The 24,481-nt window shown below is 39.0% G+C and overlaps 1 protein-coding gene across 9 annotated transcripts in view; it reads right to left on the bottom strand.

Annotated features, from left to right (window-relative positions):
• ATP9B (ATPase phospholipid transporting 9B (putative)) overlaps nucleotides 1–24,481 on the bottom strand; it is a 279,064-nt gene that overhangs the window by 164,364 nt on the left and 90,219 nt on the right. For all 9 annotated transcript variants that reach the window (XM_058557340.1, XM_058557341.1, XM_058557346.1 and 6 more), the window contains one exon: nucleotides 13,654–13,748. In XM_058557340.1, the coding sequence (XP_058413323.1) occupies nucleotides 13,654–13,748 (95 nt within the window). The remainder of the gene's footprint in view (nucleotides 1–13,653; nucleotides 13,749–24,481) is intronic.

The following is a 24,481-nucleotide window of genomic DNA, read 5'->3' as shown; positions in this document are numbered from 1 at the left end:
GGCCGAGTCCCACATATGGCAACTAGAAGGATGTGCAACTATGACATACAACTATCTACTGGGGCTCTGGGGAAAAAAAGGAGGAGGATTGGCAATAGATGTTAGCTAGGAGCCGGTCTTCCTCAGCAAAAAGAGGAGGATTGGCATGGATGTTAGCTCAGGGCTGATCTTCCTCACAGGAAAAAAAAAAAAAGACATTTATTATTTTGTTGTTTACATTTCATTTATTTCTGACTTTAATCTAGGTGAGTGAGGAAAATACAAATTTTCAAGTTGCTTAGAGTTCCTTGAAGAACAAGTATGAAATAACTGATTCTCAGAAAAATGGTCATCGTAACAACAATTCTAAAGGGAGCATCCCGTTCTGAGGGCGCAAAATCCTCCAAGAGAACTGACTGAAAAGTCTTAGAGCACACCGTCCAGTAAGAAGTGTAAGAGGAGGGCCGGCCCCGTGGCTTAGTGGTTAAGTGCGTGCGCTCCGCTGCTGGCGGCCAGGGTTTGGATCCCGGGCGCGCACCTACGTACTGCTTCTCTGGCCATGCTGAGGCCGCATCCCACATACAGCAACTAGAAGGATGTGCAACTATGACACACAACTATTTACTTGGGCTTTGGGGGAAAAAATAAATAAATAAAATTATAAAAAAAAAAAAAAAGAAGGGGAAATCAAAGAAATTCAACAAAAAACAAAGGGGGGAAATGGTGTGACAGAGACTATTTTTCACCATTCTTCCCATCTCCTTTTAAAGACAAAACTTCCAAGCTCTAGATAGGTATATGACTCCCCCTCAAGAATACCCTCTCAGCATTCTTTACAGCTGGCTCTCACTATGTGGCTCACTTTGGCAATAGAGCACAATGAGAAGTGACGTGTGCCATGTCTGGCCTGCAAGCACTCTGCGTGCCCTTCCCCTCCCGCTGGCTGGCCTGAAGGGGACCAGACATTGGGGGCACAGCTGATAGTCACAGATCAAGGATGACGGAGCTGCCCTCTCAGGCTTGGACCACCCACCTCTGGGTGCTGAGGGAGAAAAAAACTTCTCTGTTGATATGAGGGATATCAGTATAGAACCACTCCAGATTTTAGAGCAGAAAGGAATTTAATATATGGAATGAGATACTTCCAAAATCATAGCAAGGGATGAGGCTCAGGACTGAACCCCCAAAAATTACTCCTAGAATGTTACCAAAATGATCCTCCATGGAAAATACTGTTGCAACTACTGATGAGTTCAAGACACATCAATGGAGCTGTGACTCCAGGATGCAGAAGTCACTGCCTACACAGCAACTGCCACTCAAGTCCCTGAAGCTGAGGATGGCCCCTGCCAGCAGAGAACTGCCAACAAGTCAGAAAGGTAACTCATCCTCATTCCTGGCTTACAATTCTTTGAGAATTCACTTAACTTGGGAAAGCTCATTCGCATACCTTCAAGGAGGCCCGGAAAACATATAGATGAATTTTCAGGTTTCTAGAGAATAGAGACACTACACTGAATGAAGGGTGAGCACACGAGCTCACCACAGTAGGTCAACTATTATAACTCAGACTATATGTTAACTAATTAAAATTTATTTTCAAGTTAATTAGGTCAAGCTAGTTTACACAAAAAGAAACACATGTACAATAATTGTAGACTTACAAAAATATGACTAGAAAGTTTAATGAGCAGCCAAAGGACTTCTGGGATAAGGCAAGTTCAAGAATCACTCATCATTTAAGTATCACACTGTCATAGTAATTTTCAAAAATTGAAACTCTCATGTAACAGACTACCTTTTGATACATGGAAATAAAGAACAAGCTAGCAACAATTCTCATTTCTACATGCACATGAACATTTAGAGGAATGCATTTCATCTAGTGGATTAGACACGAAATGACTGAATAACGGCACAATAATGAGAATGTCATTCGAAGCTTTTCGTGATAATTTAAAAATCATTCTGAAGTTTTCAATAATGTAGGAAAACCTCTGCTATTAGGTCAAGGGCAACATTTGTTTGCATTACTTAAAGGTCATTAAAATACATCCTTAATCATAACATGTGGTTCATTACAAATAAAATTGCCTTTCGTTCAATAAAACTAATTAAATGTAAATGGCATTGTTTACTGCTATATGGATCTTTTGAAATAAATCAGCAAGTCATGATTTATTGAAAATTACTGTGACTTCACTGCTGCTAATAAATTTGCCTGATCACAAAAGCCAGAAATGTATTCCCGAACGTCTATGGTGCCTGAAAAGCGTGCCTTCTACAGGACCGTGCAGCAACAAGAAACCCAACCTGCTGTTGCAGGATCTGCAGCACAGCTATTATTAAACGCCTTGTTGAAATTTTAACTGTCTGATCACATTAAGGAATACACCAAAATTGGAGATGGTATTCTTGGTGGTATCCTTGGTTCTTTATGAAAAGCTCCAAGGTTTGCAGGTTTATTCTTGGTGTCACGATGGACACAACGCTCAACTGATGATGCGAGAAATAGCGAATGACACCAAATACTCCCCAAATCCATTACATGAGGGAGACAGAGAAGTCAAAATGAGCCACAGTCATGGGCAGTGTAAGCTATTAAATGAAAAACCAGATTGCCTCGCCTGTATTCATAATGAAATTAGAGCTTCCTTTTCTATTGAAAAAAAAAAAAACTATACATATACACCAAATTATATGAAGCTACAAATTTAAACTGATCGATGAATCAGAAATTCAGTTAAACTTCTTCTTTTCTAGGATATACTGCTTTTTGGTTTTATGGTCATTTCAAAACTTAAAATGTTTTCATTTACCATACAGTTACTTCACCTACATGCTTAATCACCTTCTCTATCAAAGTGTACCAATGATAGCATTTTTAAATTACCATTATATGAATTGTATGCTGTAACTCTGTATATTTTGAAATATACAAAGTGTATATACAAAATGTATATTTTGAAATATTTTGAAATTTATAACATTCTTTTTTTTTGGGGGAGGGGGAAGAGATCAGCCTTGTGCTAACATCTGTCAATCCTCCTCTTTTTTTTGCTAAGGAAGACTGGTCCTAGGCCAACATCCACGCCCATCTTCCTCCAGTCTATATGGGACGCCGCCACAGCATGGCCTGCAAAGCAGTGCGCTGGTGCACGCCAGGGATCCGAACCAGTGAACCCCGGGCCGCCATAGCGGAGTGCACCCACCCAACCGCTTGTGCCACCGGGCCGACCCCTATAACATTCTTATAATACTGAATATAATAAAATGTCACTTCCTGTGATCATGGCAAAGAGAAAACTCAAAGATATAGATAATAACAGTGGAATTTTAGATAGAATTTACACGCAATAAATGACCCACGTGTAGAAAGTATGATTTTATGCATTTTAATACAAGTATATGCCTATGACCATCACCACAATCAAGACACTGCACATTTCTATCACTCCCAAAAGTGTCTTTGTACCCCTCTGCAGGCTTCCGTACCCCGCTCTCAGCCTGTCACCGCTGAGCAATTCAATTCCTAGAATTCTATATTAACATAACCATACAACACATACTCGTTTGTTTGGCTTTTCTTTCAGACAAATTCTTTCTAATATAGTATTTTAACTCTGCACTTTCTTTTCTACCACTCCTAGTAAATTAAATCTACTACAAATGATTATTTAGTGCAACTGTTTCCAAGTGTCCACCCCAGTGACTCCAGAATTCCTGGAAGTGAGGCTCTGAGGGAAAGACTTGGAGGAGGGGGTCACCGTCTAAGCATGACAGCAGACAGCAATCCTTCCACTTGTTTAGGATTCATGATCTTTACCGCCACTTTTAATCCTGGAGAGACTACATGAGGAGGAACGCTAGAAAAAGAAAAAAAGGACACAAAGGAGGAACGGAGACACAGCAGCATTAACCCAGCAGCCGGCGCAAATCCCATGAGAAAGTCAACAGGCTGCCTGAGTGCTCATGATAAGAAACCTAACTCATTTTAACCAATAGAATGAGAATTGTAAGCTAGATGTTCTAAGTCATAAGGTGACGGCACAGCTGTATTTTGCTACATGAAAAAGAAAAAGCAAAGCAAATAGAAAGCACCGAGTCTGAGTGAGGATGGGAAAGAGCTGAGAAAGGAGGAAGGAGACGGAGCAGAGAATGCTCAGGCTGGAGGGAGGCATGATTTGGCCCACAAAACAGCATGTAATAAAAAACAACCTACTTGACCTGCATTCTTACAACAATCTTTTAGTCACACAGATTTAGTGACATAATTAAACCTCCTCCTCTATGGGTCTGTGTGAGAGGAGTAATATGTTAATAATCATAAGACTATAAATGCTAATTACCAGACTGTCACTTTTAGACTATCTACTGACAAACTGAAAGTGGTTAAAATGATAAATGAATATTGGTTGGAGAACAGCCTTCTGGGCACAACACAAAATCCATAAGCATACAGGAAAACATATAAACACTTACCTAAATAAAATTTAAAACATTTCTATGGCAAAAGATGTTATACAGCAAGAAGTTAAGAAACAGATTGGGAGACTGGACTTGTACCACACACTTGGCAAAAGTACAGAGAAACAGGTCCATTCATACACTGATGCTGAGAGTTGAAAACTGTGTAGCCATTTGAGGGCGACCCTGAATGTGTGCAAACAGTGCATTATTCAGTAAACGGTACTGTTGCAATCGGCTAACAGGTTTCTTTTCAAGTTTGATTTCCCACTCACAACTTGACTCAAAATAAATGTTAGATGGATACATTTTATGCATAAGGCAGGAATTATTTAAAAAGTAATTATTTAAAATATAAGCATAGAGTGGAAATAGTCTAAGCATAAAACGAAAGGCGGTAGCCATTTTATTTTATTAAAATATATTTGACATATAACTTGTACAAATTAAAGGTGTACAACATGTTAATTTGATACATCTATATATTGTAACAGGATTGCCATTGTAGCAATAATTAGCACCTCTATCATATTACATAAGTAACCATTTTAAAATTACTGGTAGGTCACGTTATATAAACATGCTCAACTTTTATACAGACAAAAGAAATTATAAACAAAAATATTTAGAAAAGACTGAAAAAAACTGGAAAATGAAAAATGACATTTCAGTCACGACAGATCGCATATACAATGGTGGTCCCATAAGGTAAGTACCATATTGCCTAGGTGTGTAGTAGTAAGTACACTCTGTAATGTTCACAAAACGACAAAAATCACCTCATGATGCATTTCTCAGAACGTCTTTCTGTCATTAAGTGATGCATGCCTGTATAAAGACCTCTTTAAAAACAAACAATAGAAAAATGGGCTGACAACATGAACAGAAACTTATAAAAATACAAGAAATATACTTTCTTAGGTAAGAAATATCTTCAACTTCCCAAAAAAATTAAATAGAAATTTAAACAGGATGCCATTTTCACAGTTATCAGATTGGAGAAGACTGACAGGTCAATTGACTAATACAGAGGAAATGTTAAGTTGCTGTAGTCTTCTGGAAAGCATTTTGGCAAAAGAATCAAAATCCTTAAAAATGCCTCTTTTGATCTCTACCACTATTTACAAAACATCAAAAGTGTTAACTTTCATATTCCCCACTATCAGGCTGATCACAGAAGTTATAATTAGTCAAATATCATGCAGCTAATAAAACACTTGCAGAGATACACATTTTCTAACATAAAAAATATGACCCAAAACATATTATTGAATAAATAGCCTAACAGAAAAAAACAGTATATATAGCATTACCCAACCAGGCAAGTGTGTGGCGAGGGGGAGGCTGGAGAAGCGTACTGTCAGGAAGAGTTTATACCAAGTGTGAATGGCAGCCAATGCTAAGTGGTAAAATTATGAGCGTTTTTCATCTTTTTTATGATTATATATTATTTTCAATGCACATATTACTACTAGAATCAGGAAAACAAAATTAAGTCTCCATCTCTTTCATGAAAGCATGAGTCAGGCCTGAGAGAGAGGGCTGGTTAGCCTGAAACACAAATGGAAGCCGAGGTGAGGGGACAGTTGGCGTGCAGGCACTCTCCAGGGCAGAGGCAACACAGCCCGAGCAATGTCTCGTACTCCTGGCAGGTACATCCCTACAACAAGCACATCCTCCAATAACAAAGACCCATTAGTTTGGTTTTTCAAAAATTTTATGCTTTTAATTATGATTTGCAATGTCATGTAGCTTGGTTAGTCCACAAGGCACTTATATTTCTCATCAGAAATCAATCAAGGACTTTTATAAGCTATGTTGTAGCTGGTATGAGACTTGCTCCCCAACTAAAAACAGTGGAAAATGGACAAAATAGATGAAACAGCTGTTTTCAGACACTGGACACAGTGTTTCTGGGAGAATCACAGGACAGTGACCCCTGGAAGAGGAGAACACAGATGTGAGCCCTCTGTGAGGCCAGTGTCATGCATAAAGGGGTTTCCATACCACAGGGCAAGAGGGGATGCCAAGTACCAGAAGGCAGTCTTTCTGAATCTAGGGCCAGAGATCAGCATCAGGGAAGCGTGACAGCTAATATATGTGGAAGGCTGGGAGGGAACAACGGGAAGAAGGAGTGGCAGGGACCTGCACAGTGCTCCCGAGTCTGTCCCTAACTGCCAACACGCACCTGGATTGGCTGGGACCTGCACAGTGCTCCTGAGTCTGTTCCTAACCGCCAACCCGCACCTGGATTGGCTGGGACCTGCACAGTGCTCCCGAGTCTGTTACTGACCGCCAACCCGCACCTGGGTTGGCTGGGACCTGCACAGTGCTCCCCGAGTCTGTTCCTGACTGCCAACACACACCTGGAGAGGGCAAAGTGATGTCTGGCCAGGCAGAGTCCAACCCGAGAGCTCTAACCTGAACCAGCCCAGAGATGACGCAGAGTTGGGGAGAGATCAAGTCTGACCAGCCAGAGTTAAATGCATCTTCGAATGACCAAGAATTCCCATAAATATCCCAGAGGATCAGGCCCTAGTAGTAGGACTAAACTAGCATTACAATATGGGGACTCCAGGCTCATCCCAACAAAGTTTAAGAACAAGCCTTGAAAAGATCAAGTTGATCTACAAGTTGCTGAACCAAGAAAATAAAGATAAATAGGTTTTGAAGGAAGAAAAAATATATAACATTTACAATATCCAGCATCTGATAAAAAATTACCAGACATGCAAAGAAGAAGTAAAGTGTGAATTGTATCAAGGAGAAAAATTAAAAAATGGAAACATACCCAGAAACAACAGAGACAATGGAATCAACTGACGAAGAATAAGTATTATAAACTGCTGAAAGATTTAAATGAAACTATGAACCCATTAGGAGAGAAAAGAAAGGGATTTAAACAATAACAAAAATGAGAGAACCACATGGAACCTCCAGGGATTAAAAATACAATATTTGGGATAAAAAATTTGCTGAGTGTTCTTAGAAGACTAGATACTGCACAAGGTAAAATTAGTGAATTTAAAGACAGAGCAACAGAAACTATAAAAATGGAGTCATGGAAAGAAAACAAGACTGAGAAAAAGCAGGAGAGCCTCAAGACTGTGGGTATATTGAGTGGTCTAACACACATGTCCTTCATGTCCCAGACAGAGAGGTTTGGGCAGAAAAACATGGAAAATAAAGGCTGAAATTTTTTTACATGACGAGACAAATAAACAAGACAAATCAAGATACATCACGCACACATTCCTAAAAGAGTTATCCCCCAAAATCTTTAAAATGCCCCAAGCAAAAGACCTAGAAGATAAAGAGGAGACCAGACAGGAATGGCTATAGAGAACATTTCAGAACTACATAAGCCATAAGACAAAGCAATGACAGCTTTGAAATGGTGGGGATAGACAAAAACTGTCAAACCGAAACTTGAAAAACATCTTTCAAAAATCAAGGTGAAATAAAGACATTCTTCAAACAAAAACTGTCACAATTAATCTAGCAGATTTCTCCTACAAGCTGTGTTGAAAGAAGTTCTTTGAGTTGAAGGAAAATGACACTAAACAGCAAGTTGGAACCATACACAGGAAAGAGGGGCCCTGGAATTGGTAAATGTATGGGAGAGTGGAAATATGGTTTTCATTTTTTACTATCTTCTTAATATACTCAACAACTTTAAATGGAAAAATAGTAATGGATTGTGTGGTCTATAACATGTCAAAGTAAAATATACAACACAATGACACAAGATGAGAAAGAAGAAGTGGAAGTCTACTGTGCGAGATTCTTAAATTGTAGGTGAGATGGTTTAATACCGTTTGGAGAAAGATTATGATAAGTTAGAAACCCATATTGGAAACCACAGAACAACCACTACAAAATAGAACTAATGATTTTAGCTAATAAGCCAGTAATGGTAATTAAACAGAAATCTGAAATAACACCCAAAGATGGAAAAAAGGAACAGAGATAGGATAAGCAGAAAATAAACAGCAAGATGATTACCTTTAACTCAACCATTATTCATAATTACAGTAAATGTACGCATTAAGAAAGCAGCAATTGTCAAAATAAATAAAAAAGCAGTATCTACATGTAATATGTTAACAAGAAACCCACCGTATGTATAAAGAAACAGATACATTACACATAGAAAGATGGACATAGATATGCCATGCAAACACTAATCAAAAGAAAGCTGCAGTTACTACATTAATATCAGACAAAGTAGATGTCACAACAAAGAATATTACCAGAATCACGAAAAAAGGGTCACTATATGAAGATGTTAGAATTCTGAATGTGTATGCACCTAAGAACAGTGCTTCAATATACATAAGACAACAACTGACAGAACTGAAAGGAGAAAGTCCGATCTATAAATAGAGTATGATATCTTAAAACTCCTCTCCTTAATTAAGAGAACAAATGGTAGAAAACAAGTAAAAATATACATTTAAACACCAGTTTCCATCAATGTGACCTAATGGACACTTATAGAATATCCACAAAATGGCAGAACATGCACTCTTAAGAGCACGTGGAGCACTGGCCCAGGGAGACCATATGCTGGGCCACATCATGAGTCTCATACATATAAAAGGACTGAAACAGAACAGAATATGTTCTGCAAACATAATGGCGTTAAATAACAAATAAATTACAAAAGATATCAGGAAAATCTCCAACTATTTGGTAAATAAACAATATATTTCCAAGTAAACAAGGGGTGAAAGAAGAAATCATAAAGGAATTAGAAAACATTTTTATCTAAACGATAATGAAAATGCAGTATATAAAAATTTGTGTGATATAAACTAAGTAATACTTACATGGAGATTTATAAAACAGAAAAGAATAAGGTATAAAATCAAGAATCTAACTTCCACTTTAAAAAGTCAACAAAGAAAAGAAAATTAAACACAAACTAAGCAGAATGAAGGAAATAAAGATCAGAATTGCAATCAGTAACAGAAAATGAATACATAATAAAGGTAATCAATTAAACCAAAAGCAAGTTCTTTGAAATGATCACTAAAATCAATGAAGCTCTGGCTAGACTGACCAAGAAAAAAAGAGATGTAAATTACCAATACTGAGAATGCAAGAGAGCAGCAATCCCATAACCACTAAAAAGTAATAATGCAATATTATGAACTTTATACCATCTTATTTGGCAACTTATATAAATTCTTTGAAAAATACAAACTTCCAATGAACAGAAAATCCAACTAACTCTATACCTACTCCAGAAATTCAATTCATAATTAAATACCTTCCCACAAGGTAAACTCCTGGCCCAGATAGTTTCAAGGGTGAATTTGATCAGTATTTAAAAAAGAAGTAAAACCAATCTTTCGCTAACTACTTAAAAAAAATACAGGAGGCAAAAAGACTTCCCAATTCATTTTATAAGGCCAGCATACTCCTTGATATCAAACCAAAGACATTACAACACAAGCAGTACAGACCAATATTCCTCAGGAACACAGGCACAAAAAATCCTTCACAAAACATTAGCAAATCAAATACTGCAATATATGAAAAGCACACTCAGCATGACCAAATGCGGTTTGATTTATCCCAGGAATATAAGGTTGGTATATAATCAGTCCACATAAATCATGACGTTAACAGATGATGGAGAAAAACCATGCAATCATCTTAATAGAAACAGAAAAGCCTCTGAAAAATCCAACACCCATTCACGATAAAACTCTCAGCAAACCAGGAAAAGAAAGAATTTCCTCAACCTGATAAGAGGAATCTATGAAAACCTCCAGCTATCATGACATATAAAGTTAGAAGGCTGAATGCTCCCCAAGATTGGAAACAAGACAAGGACGAATGGTTTCAGCACTTCTCTTCAACACTGATCAGAGATCTCAGCCAGCGTTATATTGCAAGTAAAGAAAAGAAGGCTGCATATACAGATTGGAATAAAAGAGCTAAACTGTCTTCCCTGCACAGGGACAATCTAAAGAATTACACAAAGCCACCAAAAAGATGTGAACAGACATTTCACCAAGGAGAATACACAGAGGGCAAACAAGCACGTGAAACAGTGCTCAGCATCATTAGAAATGCAAACTAAAATGAGATATCACCACACACACAAAATGACTAAAATAAAAAATAATGACAGCACCAAATACTGGCAAGGATGTGGAGAAATGGCATCACTCACGCACTGCTGGAGGGAATGTCTAAAGGTGCAGCCAGTCTGCACCTTTGGGCAGTTGGACAGTTTCTGCACGCACACTTCCCTACACATCCCCGGGGGCAGGGGCTGCATCCCTGACTTGTGACGTAATGACTGACTAGCTGCCCACTTGTTCCCGCCCATTGTGAAGGGGGTAAAGGTCAGCTGGTCAGCGGGAAAGGGTCAATGCCAACCTCAACTTCTCTGTTCCCTTCATCAGTTGGTTCCGTAGACTCTGCCTTTCCTCACTCACCACCACCACCAATAAAAAAGTTGTATTAACCCAGAACATATAAATTACACATAATATCCTACAGAATTTAAATAAACCATCACAGAACATTGAGAATTAAAAGCCCATGAAAACAAATCATCTGACTGGTGTGCTACCTGGCTTTGACTGAGAAACTCTGATCTAGAACAGTAGTTTGGACAATTTTCAAAAACAACTTCTGACCTGGGGACTTACGGAGACTATAAGATTTACTGAGATAAGACAGGAGATATAAAAATATTTCTGTGTCTAAGAAGGGGAAAATTAAAAATAGAATACACATTTGCATATATCTGCTTTTATCGATTTGATACTATACATACACATGAGGATTTAACTGGCAAACACCAATACAAAAATAGGCATAGGAGAAGGGCAAACAACCGAATAAGAAACACAAATTTCTAATAAACATGTGGTGAAAAATTTCAACCAGATTAGTAATCAAATAAGCACAAATTAAAACCATGAACTGTTTAAAATTTTCTCTCTCAACCTGAGATAAATTCAATATTTATTTTAAATGTTTTAAAAGATATTTACCTAATAATCATACATTGCTGGTTACAAGATGTTTTGCCACAACTCTTCTATGATAATTTGTAAATACCAGAAGCCTGAAATTGGGGATATTCTTTTACCTCCCAATTCTACCTTTAACTTTTTTCACCCTGAGGAGGAACAGTGGAACTAACTAACATCTGTTGCAATCTCCCTCTTTTTGCTTGAAGAACACTGGCCCTAAGCTAACATCTGTGCCAATCTTCCTCTATTTTGTATGTGGGTCACTGCCACAACATGGCTGAGGAGTGGTGCAGGTCCACACCTGGGAACCAATTCCAAGCCACTGAAGCAAAGCACACTGAACTTAACCACTAGGCCACGGGGCCAGCCCATCCAATTCCACTTTTAAGAATTTACCTGAAGAAAAAAAAAGACTTGCTACTTACATGCCATCTCGTAAGTTTATATATCTAAAAAAACAAAAACTTGGGGCCAGCCCAGTGGCATGGTGGTTAAGTTCGCGCACTCCACTTCAGCAACCCAGGGTTCACAGGTTTGAATCCTGGGCACAGACCAATGCACCGCTCATCAGGCCATGCTGTGGTGGCATCCCACATACAAAATGGAGGAAGACTTGCACAGATATTGGCTCAGGGCCAACCTTCCTCAGCAAAATGAGGAAGATTGGCAACGGATGTTAAGCTCAGGGCCAGTCTTCCTCACCAAAAAAAACAAACAAAAAAAAATCTGGAGCTGCCCACTTGTTCCATGCATGATGGAGGTGTGCAGAGGTTGGCTAGTCAGCTGAGAAGGGTCATTCTCCAGCTCAGTGATTAGGAAACCAGGACCTGTTGTTCAGATCTAGCAACCTGCGTTCTGCTCTGTATGGCCCTCAGGGTAGGAATTTCTTTTTTAAAGGGTTGCAAAAAAAAAAAAAAAAAGAAAAAAAATGGAGGAGAAGATGATAGTGACTCTGTGACAGACATATTACATGCCCATGTTATTACGTGATGAATAAACCAAAGAAAAAATAAGCAAACTCTCATTAGTGTCCAACATGTTTGGAAAAGATCCAAACATATAAAGGAATGAATTTCAACCTAGGGACTACCTAGAGTATAGGCGACCAAAAATACCTAAAGAATCAAAATATTTCCAAGTCTTATGCGAGCCAAACATATTTAGTTTCCAAAAAGTCCAGTATACACAAGAATGAGGAAGGCTCCTGCTGTTCACGGTAATTAACCATAAGCTGTATATAATATAAGCAGCTATTCCCATCCAAATCCAACCAATCCAAGGAAAGTGACCAAACCTATCATATCCACTTTCCCTTACCTTAACGAACAATTGCTTGGGTCCAAGGTCATTCTTAGACAATCTCAATCTTTCCTTACTCTCCATCGAATATCAGCAAATCATATAAGATGAAGCTTTTCTCATTCAGATAAATACTACACATAATACAAAATAAACACCACATGGCCACAACTGTGGTTTTGTTAAAAAAAAAAAAAAAGAAAGAAAGAATAAAAAGATGTGTACCAGTCTAGGAGACTCTCAGCATTTTTGAGATCTGTTTCAGAGATCACCGAAAATACCGAAATCTCTAAGTATTGTTCTCTCTAATCCCATCTCTTGGCTATTCCCTAGATACAAAGAAAAACTCAGCAAGGGCCAGGCAAGAGGTCCAAAAGAGTCCTTCTCCTCTCTCTGTTAAGAGACACAGTAACACTTCACTTTCTCCTAATCAAAGAGGATTCTCCTCTCTTCAAAGGAAAAAGCTGAAGTGGACAGGCTCGTCTCCAAGACTAGGCCACCCAGTCTGAATTCTATGGTCCACCAAAGCAGGATCTGAACTACCTACTAGGGAGGAAGTCAGCAATAATGGACTCATCTAACCCCCAACAAAAGTTCTCAATTGTAAAGATTACTCAACTGAGAGGGTTTAAAAATAAAGACAGAAAGGAAAGGGAAAGAGAAGAAAGAAAACCTAGGTGTTAAGCCAACGGCAACATTCGAAACTACATCTAAAACAGGTCATGTGCTAAGACACCACAGAAATTATTTTCTCATAATTTTCAATGACCCTTCATTAGTAATAAAGAAATTATTTTTAAAAGTTATCAATACATTAAATAAGTCACTTGGTATAAACAGAAATGTACTTACTACCTAGAAGCAATCACTAACAATAAAAGGACGGAGCAATTACAATGAGGCTCACCCCCAAAGCTGGTAGCCTTTGTGTGCAGCTCACAGCCACTTTCAGCTTCCAGTCGGTTTCTCCATCCAGCTGATCAGTTCGAACAAAACACGAACCTTGGAATCAGAGAAGAAAAATTCCTGAGTCACAGGTACTTGAAAACCACAATTTCACAGCACAGTGGGATACAGAAGTGATATATCTAGAGATTCTCATGAACAAAAATTCTTAAAAGCCTTTATTTATTTGATTCACAAAAGGAGTTTGCTGAAAAGACATAGGTCATTAACTATTTAATCACTTATCTCCTATTTGGTGTTCTTGACTATTAAGGTTTAACATTAATTAGTGCTTTATTTTAGAAAGAATATATTGATCATTTCTACATTTAATTCATGTTTTGATAATAACAAAATAATAAGTAAATACACAAAAACATCCAAGAGTGTGTGATATTACTTTGCTAATAAAATATCTGATGTACCATCATAAAACATACGTTCAATAATAAAAGCACAGCTAAAATGCAAAAACCTGGTAAGAGCTACTGTCATGCTAACAAATCCTATCAAATTTTAAACACAAAAAATATTAAATTAATTTTTAATTCAATTAAAATTAAACTATTAAATTAATTAATTAGTGATAATTATTAATTACTAATATTTATTAGATATTAAATTATTGTTAATAATTAATTATATTGTTTATATATTTATATATTATTTCTATCTATATAACATAATTATTATCAAATTAATAATTTAATTTTAATTAAATTAAAAATACTAACCCATTTACCCTATGCCCATACCATCATATGATTTCTCAGAACCTATCCTAAGACAGAACAGCAAAGCACAAAACACATACACAGAAGATGATCATGCAACATTACTGATAATAACAAAAGATGGGAACAGATGATGAGGGAATGAGCTAAGTAAAAGGGAGCACCTACAGCAGCGAAAAAAAAAGAAAAGAAAGCAAGAAAGACCTCCATATACTGCTATGAAAGATCTCTAGGATATATATTCTCAAATGAAAAAGGCAAGGTGCACAACACTGTACAGAATAATACCTTCTGTTGAAGGACAAAGGTGAGAGAGAGGAAAGGGTGTGTGTGTCTGTGTGTGAGTGTGCATGTGTCTGTGTGTTTGTGTGTCTGTGTATGTGTCTATGTACGTGTATCTGTGTCTGTGTGAGTGTGTCTATGTGTGTCTGTGTGAGGAGTCTGTGTGTGTGTGTCTATGCGTATTTGTGTGTGTGTCTATGCATGAGAGTGTGTGTGTGTGTGTGAACGCAGGGATAATACTGACAGAGGGAGGAAGGAAACAGGGAAGGGACTAGAATAGAAACTAGACCTTTCTGAATACATCCAATTTTATATTGTTCACTTTGAAATCACACACATTTTATATAATTAAAAAGCCAAATTACATCAAACTTTAAAAAAGCAATCCCTAAAAAGTAAATTGAAGCAAATAAAACAGAGTTACAAATTAACAGTTTAATCACAAAATGAATTCAAGTAACTTCTGAAGTTTTTCAAAAATTTAACTGTAAAATAAAACAGTTACAGAAAGGCACATAAGCATATGTGTATCTTAGTGAATTACTACATGGTAAATACCTTGTAAACAACTGTAGGATCCCTTAGAAGACCCTGCATGTGCCCTGTTCCAATCAGAGCCCCCTTACCTCCTGGTAATGTAACACTATTGTCACTTGCATTTCCTTGCTTTGCTTTAGAGTTTCCCACCCCAAGGCACATCCTTAGATGTTACAGTTGAGCCTTGACCATTCTGGGTATGTCTTTAAAGTCACTTTTTATCTACAGGCCCTCCCCTGTCCTCCTTCTGATTTGTCTGCTAAAAGACCTGGGTCTGCATGTTGCTGACTGAACACCCAGAGTCCAGGCCAACCAGCTCCCCTTCTTTGTGTGGGTTCTGTAATGCTGGCTCCTGCACCCAGAGCCCAACTCAGACTCTGCTGACCCTCAGCAATGCTGCCCTGCTTCTGTCCAGAGGCACAGTGTCCATGCTCTGCTCTGCTTTGATGCCCTTTGTGCTCAATGTCCAGATCCCTTATTGCAACAGAGGTTGCAGAAGGTGGTAGTCTATCCTTCCTTTTTCACCTTTTAGCTGGAATAGAATGTAAAAAGAGAAGGTGCTGCTCTTTGCACTTGGTTTGGTCACCTGGTGGAATAGTTCTCATAAGAAAGCATTGACTCCTTGCTCTTATTTACCTACATTTCAAGACAATGAGTTGCTACCTGCTCATCCTCAGGAGACCAAATAGGCTCGTGGGTGTGTGCGCACATGCACTGTGTGAGCTACAGTACTCGAGGAGTTTTAACTCCAGTGCCATTACTATTACTATAAAGTCTCAAGTTGACCCATGATTGGGGGACAATCTGATTTCTAGTGTTACCACATTATTAGATTAAAATGTCCAACAAAAAATCAAAAAGCATATAAAAATATAGGAGAGACTGGCTAATCTAAAGGAAAAAAATTAATCTACAGAATCTGTCCCTGAAAAGGCCTGATGGCAGATCTACCAGACAAAGACTTGAAAAGCAAATGTCTAAAAGAACTAGAGAAAGATGTGGAGAAAGTCAAGAAAATGTACAAACAAAATGGAAAAATCAATAGAGAGAAAACCTTAAAAGAAATTCAGGAGCTGAAAAGTACAATTGCAATGAAAAATTCACTAGATAGAGTCAAAGACAGATGTGAGCAGGCAGAAGAAAGAATCAGAAAACTTGAAGATAGGATGACAGAAATGATCCAGTCTGAAGAATAGAAAGAAAAAAAGATTGAAAAAAAGTGAGCAGAGACTAAGGGACTTCTGGGACACCATCACATGGACCAACATACGCACTGTGGGAGTCCCAGAGAAAGAGGTGGGGAGCATATCTGAAGAAATAATGTCTGAAAACTCCCCAACTTTGATTAAAGACACGAACGTAAACATCCAAGAAGCTCAACCAAATTCAAGTAAGATGAACTCAAAGAGACCCACATAGAGACACATTTAATCAAACTTTCAAAGACAAAGACAAAGAGAGAATCTTGAAAGCAGCAAGAGGGAAGCAAATCATAATGTAACAGGAGATCCTCAGTAAGATCATCAGCAGATTTCTCATCAGAAACTTTGGAGGCCAGATAGCAGTGTGCCAATATATTCCAAGTGCTGAAAGAAAAAAAAACTAACAACCAAAAATCTTATATCCAGCAAAACTGTCCTTCAAAAGTGAGGGAGAAATCAAGACACTGCCAAACAAATAAAATCTGAGGGAGCTGGTGACCATTAGACCCTGCTCACGGGAGTCCTGCAGGCAAAATGAAAGGACACTAGGCACCAACTGAAGCCACATGCAGAAATAAAGATCTCAGGAAGCGTAAAGACATGTGCAAGAATAAAAGCCAGCATGATTACAACAACGGTTTGTTAAGTGCACTTTTTGCTTTCTACATGATTTAAGAGAGTAATAACTTTAAAAAAAAAAAAACAATTAGTCCAAAAGCTAGAATTACTCTAATGTTGGTTTGTAACTCCAAATCTTGTTTTCTACATAATTTAAGAGGCTAAGGCATTTAAAGTAATTATTAGTTTAGGTTTTGGGGCACACAACGCATCAAGATGTAATTTTGTGACATCTACAACCAAAAGGGGTGGGGATGGAGCTGTAGAGGAGCAGAGTTTTTGTATGTTATTGAAGTTAAACTGCTACAAATTCAAATTAGAGTATTATAACTTCAGGATGTGAAACGTAAACCCCACGGTAGCCACAAACAAAATAGCTAGGGATATCCACAACAGGAAGTGAGAACAGAACTTAAACATTTCACTACAAAACATCAAGCAAAAAGACAGTAATGCAGGAAATGAGGGACAAAAAAGCTATAAGGCATAAGGAAAACAAATAGCACAAGAAAAGAAGTGAGCTGCTCCTTATCAGTAACTGCTTTAAATGTAAATGGATTAAACTCTCCAATCAAAGAGATGGGCCGAATGGAAAAAAACACATAAATCCAACTATATGCTGTCTACAAGAGACTCACTTTAGATCCAAAGACACAAAGAGGCTGCAAGTGCAAGATGGAAAAAGAGATTCCATGCAAAACAGTATGGAGGGTCCTCAAAAAATTAAAAATAGAATTAGCATATGAGGCAGCAATCTCACTTCTCAGTATACACCCAAAAGAACTGAAAGCAGCGTCTCAGAGATGTTTGTACACTCATCTTCACAGCAGCACTGTTTAAAAAAGGTAAAATGTGGAAGCATTCAACCTTAAAAAGGAAGGAAATTTTACAATATGCTACAACATGAAAGAAGCTTGAGGCCACTACGCTAAATGAAATAAGCCAGTCACAAAAAGACAAGTACTGTATGATTCCACTTATGTGAGCTTCTTACAGTCATCAAAACCACACAGACAGAAAGGAGAAAGGTGGTCACCAGGGGCTGGGGGGCAGGGAGAATGGGAAGCTACTGTGTAATGAGTATAGAGTTTCAGTTCTACAAGATGAAAAGAGTTTTGGGGACGGATGGTGGTGATGGCTACACAACAATATGAATGTATTTAATACCACTGAACCATACACTTAAAAATGGCTAAGATGGTAAGTCTTATGTTAAGTGTATTTGAAGACAATAACAAAAGAAAAAAATACATTCATTAAAAAAACAAAACCATTCTCTAACTTTGAAAAAAAAAAAAAAGCCTTACTATAAAGCTACAGTAATCAAGACAGTGTGGTATTGGCGAAAGAAGAGACAAACAGATCAATGGGACAGAATAGAGAGCCCAGAAACAGACCCCCATGAATACGGTCAATGGCAAGAAAGGTGCAAAGGCAAAACACAAGGGAGCAAAGAAAGTCAACTCAACGAATGGAGTAGAATGGAACACCCAGACAACCACATGCAAAAAAGTGAATCTCAATAGAGACCTTACACCCTTTACAAAAATTAACTCAAAATGGATCATAGATCTAAACGCAAAATGCAAAGCTATACCACTCCCAGAAGATAACACGAAAAAACCTAGATGACCGTGGGTATGGTGATACCTTTTCAGATACAACGCCAAGGACATGATGCATGAAAAAAATAACTGATAAAGTGAACTTCATTAAAATTAAAAACCATTGCTCTGCAAAAGACAATGTCAAGAGAATGATGAGACAAGCCACAGACTGGAAGGAAAGATTTGCAAAAGACACATCTGATAAAGAACAGGTATCCAAAATATACCAAGAACTGCTAAAACTCAACAATAAGAAAACAAACAACCCAATTAAAAAATGGGCCAAAGACCTTAACAGACACCTTACCAAAGAAGATACACAGATGGCAAATAAGAATATGAAAAGATGCTCCACATCATATGTTATCAGAGAAATGCAAATTAAAATAACAATGAGATACCACTACACACCTATTAGAATGGCCAAAATCCAGAACACTGACAACACCAAATGATGACAAGGATGTGGAGCAACTGGAACTTGCATTAATTGCTGGTGTGAATGCAAAATGGTACCGCCACTTTGGAAGGCAGTTTGGTAGGTTTTTACAAAACTAAACATAATCTTACCATAAGATCCAGCAATCGTGCTCCTTGGCATTTACCCAAAGGAGCTGAAAACTTATGTCCACAAAAAAAAAACCTGTACATGGATATTTATAGCAGCTTTATTCATAAATGCCAAAACTTAGAAGCAACCAAGATGTCCTGTAGTAGATGAATGAATAAAGAAACTGTGGTAGATCCAGACAATGGAGAATTATTCAGTAATAAAAAGAAATGAGGGGCTGGCCCAGTGGCGTAGTGGTTAAGCTCGCATGCTCCACTTCAGCAGCCCGGGGTTCATGGGTTTGGACCCACACGCTGCTTATCAAGCCATGTTATGGCAGACATCCCACATATAAAGTAGAGGAAGATTGGGGCCGGCCCAGTGGCACAAGCGGTTAAGTGCACACACTTTGCTGTGGCAGCCCGGGGTTCACTGGTTCAGATCCCGGGCATGCACCGACGCACCGCCTGGCAAGCCATGCTGTGGTGGCGTCCCATATAAAGTAGAGGAAGATGGGCATGGATGTTAGCCCAGGGCCAGTCTTCCTCAGCAAAAAAAAAGAGGAGGATTCGCAGATGTTAGCACAGGGCTGATCTTTCTCACAAAAAATAATAAAGTAGAGGAAGGTGGACACAGATGTTAGCCCAGGGCCGGTCTTCCTCAGCGATAAGAGGAGGACTGGCAACAGATGTTAGCTCAGGGCTGATCTTCCTCACAAAAGAAAAAAAAAAGGAAATGAGCTATTAAGTCATGAAAAGACAGGAACCTTAAATGCATATTACTAAGTGAAAGAAGCCAGTTTGAAAAGGCAACATACTATATGATTCCAACATGGAAAAGACAAAACGATGGAGACAATAAAAAGATCAGTGGTTGCCAGGTATAAAGTGAGGGGCAAAGATAAATAGACAGAGCACAGAAGATTTCTAGAGCAGTGAAAATATTCTGTATGGTATTATGACACGTATATGTCGTCATACATGTGTCCAAACTCACAGAATGTACAACACCAAGAGTGAACCCTAATGTAAACACTGGACTCTGGGTGATGACAATGTGTCAATGCAGGTTCATCAACTGTGACAAATGCGCCACTCTGGGAGTGGTGTGGATAACGGGGGAGGCTGTGCATGTGCAACTGCAGAGGGTATATGGGAAACCTCTGTACCTCCTTCTCATTTTTTGTAAATCTAAAATTTCTCTAAAAAAATAAAGTCTAAAATAAAAAATTTTTTAAATATATTCAGATTAATACAGAAAATATCAACTAAAAGTATTATACAAACATTTGATCTTTGCTAAAAAGAGAAAAACACTGCAAATAATTGAAATTGCACTAAAGAAACCCACATTTAAATGTATATTTGAACACCTACAGAGATGGAGACTACTTTTAGTTGTACTTTTCTCATATTTATATTTCAGAGCTCCCTTCCCATCTTTCAGCATTTGTTCCTATCCATCCACTTCATTTAGAATTATACTACTGATCAATGCAGTGCAGCACCAGTGCAGCTCCGGGGAACGGCTGACTGCGTGAATGGTCATTTACTATAGCTCACGCTATGACAGCTATTGGCTGACTGCATTTCCTCTCCACTTCAGCAGCTAATTTCATCAATAACTTATCTCATGGCCTTTTCCCTTTTATCTATAAGAGATTGCCTTGTGCCAGGTCAGCTTTCAATAGTGATCACTACAGCAAAACAGAAACATTAAATAAAAGGTTTTAACACAATTTTGAAATAGTTCTTTATCAGTAGTGACAACATACCTGTAGGAGTCCTGTGTCAAACAGGTTTTAACTTTAAAGAAAGATACAGGAAAGGTAAGATTACTCAGTAACACTACTGTTAGAGGGAAAAATAGGGGAATAGCCTTACGAAGTTCATAGCTGCTTATGGGCTGCAGTCCTCAGTAAAGAGAAAATCTAGAACTTCCAATTGTGGTAGTTTCTAAGTTGCTCAGCATTCAGAAAACATCTTCCCACAGAAATGATATTGGTTAAGTTTTTGATATCTAATAGAACCTGTTAAAGATGACTTATCCATAAAGCAGCTAAAATAATATGGTTATTTAATGGTTAAACAGTTAAAGTAATCTAAAATGGTTAAAATAATACTATTATATATTTATAATTAAAAGAAACAACAAAAATAAAACTGAATATTCGTGGGGGACGTTGTAAATAATGGTATGTTAAGAAAAGTAGATTTACTTATATCTTTAAAAAAGTAAATGACTTGATGAAGATTTTACAAGAAACATCTAAAAATATTCAGTAAGAACTTTACAGAGGATGAAAAGCAGCACCATCAATTTCTAAATTAACTCAGATGGTATAGCTATGCTTTTCCCTAATACAGGTTTACACACAACACTGCTCTTAGCATGTACCCAACATTTATTGAATATCCACTATATGAAAGCATTATTCCAGGTACCATGGTTCCTACTGATTTTAATAAGCTTACAGCCTAATAATTACAGACAAACAATCAAATAAACAAAAATAAAAGGAAAGTTCTGAGAAAAACATATAGTTCGGGGTTGACCATATGAGTAGCCCAGCCTCAAAGCTCTAAAATAAAACTTACGCTAATCATTTGGAGCAAACTAAAAGCCTTATTCTAGAAATGGTATAAAGAAACATTTCTGTGAAAGTCCCTAACGGAGAGGGATTCAGCTGGAAAATGGCTATGATACAGTTAAAGATGAGCCCTGACAACATGTATCAAGCATTCAGAAAATCTCCTTAGCAAAGCAGTACACTAGCTCTGTGAGTATAATGGTCTTTTCCCCCACAATCAGGATCCTTCTGAACCTCAAGGGCCAAAGGATCACGATAAAAGAGAGCAATGGGGGGACTGAGGAAGAGGCGGGGTTAGGACTGGCATAAAGTGGCAGGGAGAGGAACTGGGGACATGAAGGACTAAGCACAAGCACACTTCTTCGGGGCCTGGCTTATTTATAATTTTATTTATTTATTTATTTTTTCCCCCAAAGCCCCAGTAGATAGTTGTATGGCATAGCTGCACATCCTTCCAGTTGCTGTATGTGGGACGCAGCCTCAGCATGGCGGGAGAAGCAGTGCGTCGGTGCACGCCCGGGATCCGAACCTGGGCCGCCAGCAGCGGAGGGCGCGCACTTAACCACTAAGCCGCGGGGCCTGGCTTATTTAGAAATTATCTTCCAAAGATTGTTATGGGGAGAAACTAACATATTACTCCAAATTGAGGAAGTAGTAGTTATGGTATCTACTCTCTTCATGAGAAATTGTTCTGCACTGGCCCCTCAAAAAATGTATGGAGGTACATATGCATAATAGAAAAATCACTTCTTTCTTCTCAAAAAAGGAAAACGTTACTAATATTACTGAGCATCTTCCAATTGCCAGTCCTGGCCCACATATGGTAGTTGCTGTCCTACGAGACAGGAGGCAGGTGACACTGTCCCTACTTCAGGCTTAGAGGTGAACTACCCCGAGGTCTCACCAGGAGGTGCAGAATCAGAAAGCCATCACTAGGTCCACCTGACTCCAAATCCCTGTGTTGTGCAATAACACGTAAGTCACCATAGCTGATTTACTCAATAGTTTGAGTTGTGTTTTATAAACATCAAAAATTTTATGTGGGCACTGTTGTTGAATAGTCATTTGTTTATTTTTTAGGGACCTGGCTGACCCAATTCGAGGAAGTCTGCCTCCCCGGAGGTGTGCACCCCTGGTTCTCGGCTCAGGTTCTTGCTCTGGCTTTCTCAGGGCTGCTCCTGGCTTCACATAAACTTACTGGTCAAAGGTGGTACCTGAATTTGCTTAGTTAAGTCAGATTTTCACCCTTTACCTCTGGATACCTGTGACTTGGAGGCTACTCTCACAATTCAGGAAGTTCATGATTTTGCCCCAAGTTCAGTCAGGGACAAACAGCTTGGAGGTTCTCTCTGTCCACTCCTGGGACCATAGCTTCGGGAATATGCAAAATCTTCCAGACCAGCAGGGATGCATGTGATTCTATTTTTAAGCTCAGCTTTGCAGGAACTGCCATGGGGGCAGAGCAGCGAATCCAGAGAGTGTGCATAGGTCCCCTTGGGCCAGCAAAGCTCGGGCGCTGCTGATGGAGCTGTCTGTGTCCCAGAGAAGCCTTTCAAGACTGCCTAAGTCTCACCTAACTGCTCCTGAGCAGGGTAGCATAGAACATGCACACAGTGATGCATGTGATCCCATGGGCCCCCTTCTGGCTGACTCTTTCCCTGGTTCTTGCTGTGAAGTTTCTGGCTGGGCTGCTGGGTCCCTTGTTGGTGTGTATCAGGGACCCTCCCTTTGAACTGCTGGCCACTAAGCTCTCCATTGCTTCCCACATCACGCTTAGGCATGAACTTCAGCAAGCTTTGTTGCCAATCAAGTCCACAGGGAAAGCTACAAAGAGCTCTGTCCCTCTCCTGGGCAGAACCTCTGGGGCCAAGGCACTGCAGATTAGGATGGGATAGCAGCCAGATTTATCAAGAGTGACATCTTGCTTGTAAGTGGGTGCTGGGGTAGGGGCAAGGGGTTGTGGTAGCCCCTCCAGACATATCACTTCTGCCCCACAAGCTAGCTGGGGCGGGGAGGTAGACTAGCTGGGGTCCCAGTATTCCTGATCTGCCAAGACTGGAGCAGAGCTCTTGCCTCTGTAGGAGGTGGGCAGCAGAAGGAAGGCCCAGTACACTGGAACAAGCCCACCCAGCCTGGGGAAAATGAGAGACTGGTGCGCACCCCTCCCAGGGTGAGGACCTGGCCTTAGCCTGGGAGCTGTAAGATGAAGCCCCTGACTTCTTGGCTGTACCGGCTTGGAGTGGAAGCTTCCTTCACATGCACCTGGGGTAGGTCTTGGCTCAAACGCCACAGAATCAATCTGTTCTTACCAAGAAAGAAGGTCTCTGAAGAATATTAAAACAATTACTCTCAAAAAGATACATAATTGAATACTTATGATTTATTTTAGGGATTCTCTTCAATGAAAAAAAAGTCCTCTAGTGGTTTTCAACCAGGGGTGATTTTGCCCCCCAGAGGACACTTGGAAACTTTTGGAGACACTGTTCATTCACAACTGGGTGGGGGTAGAGGGTGCTACTGGCATCTAGTGAGTGAAGGCCAAGAATACTGCCAACATTCTACAGTGCCTAAGACAGACCATCACAACAAAGAAATATCGGGCCTAAAATGTCAATAGTGCTGAAGGTGAGGCCCCCTGCTCCAAGCGCTTGTAACAAAGTGAAAAGAGCC

Source organism: Diceros bicornis, chromosome 16, assembly GCF_020826845.1.
Source record: "Diceros bicornis minor isolate mBicDic1 chromosome 16, mDicBic1.mat.cur, whole genome shotgun sequence".
NCBI lineage: Eukaryota > Metazoa > Chordata > Mammalia > Perissodactyla > Rhinocerotidae > Diceros > Diceros bicornis.
Note: the sequence above shows the minus strand (reverse complement) of the source record. Positions and strands in the feature narration are given on the sequence as shown.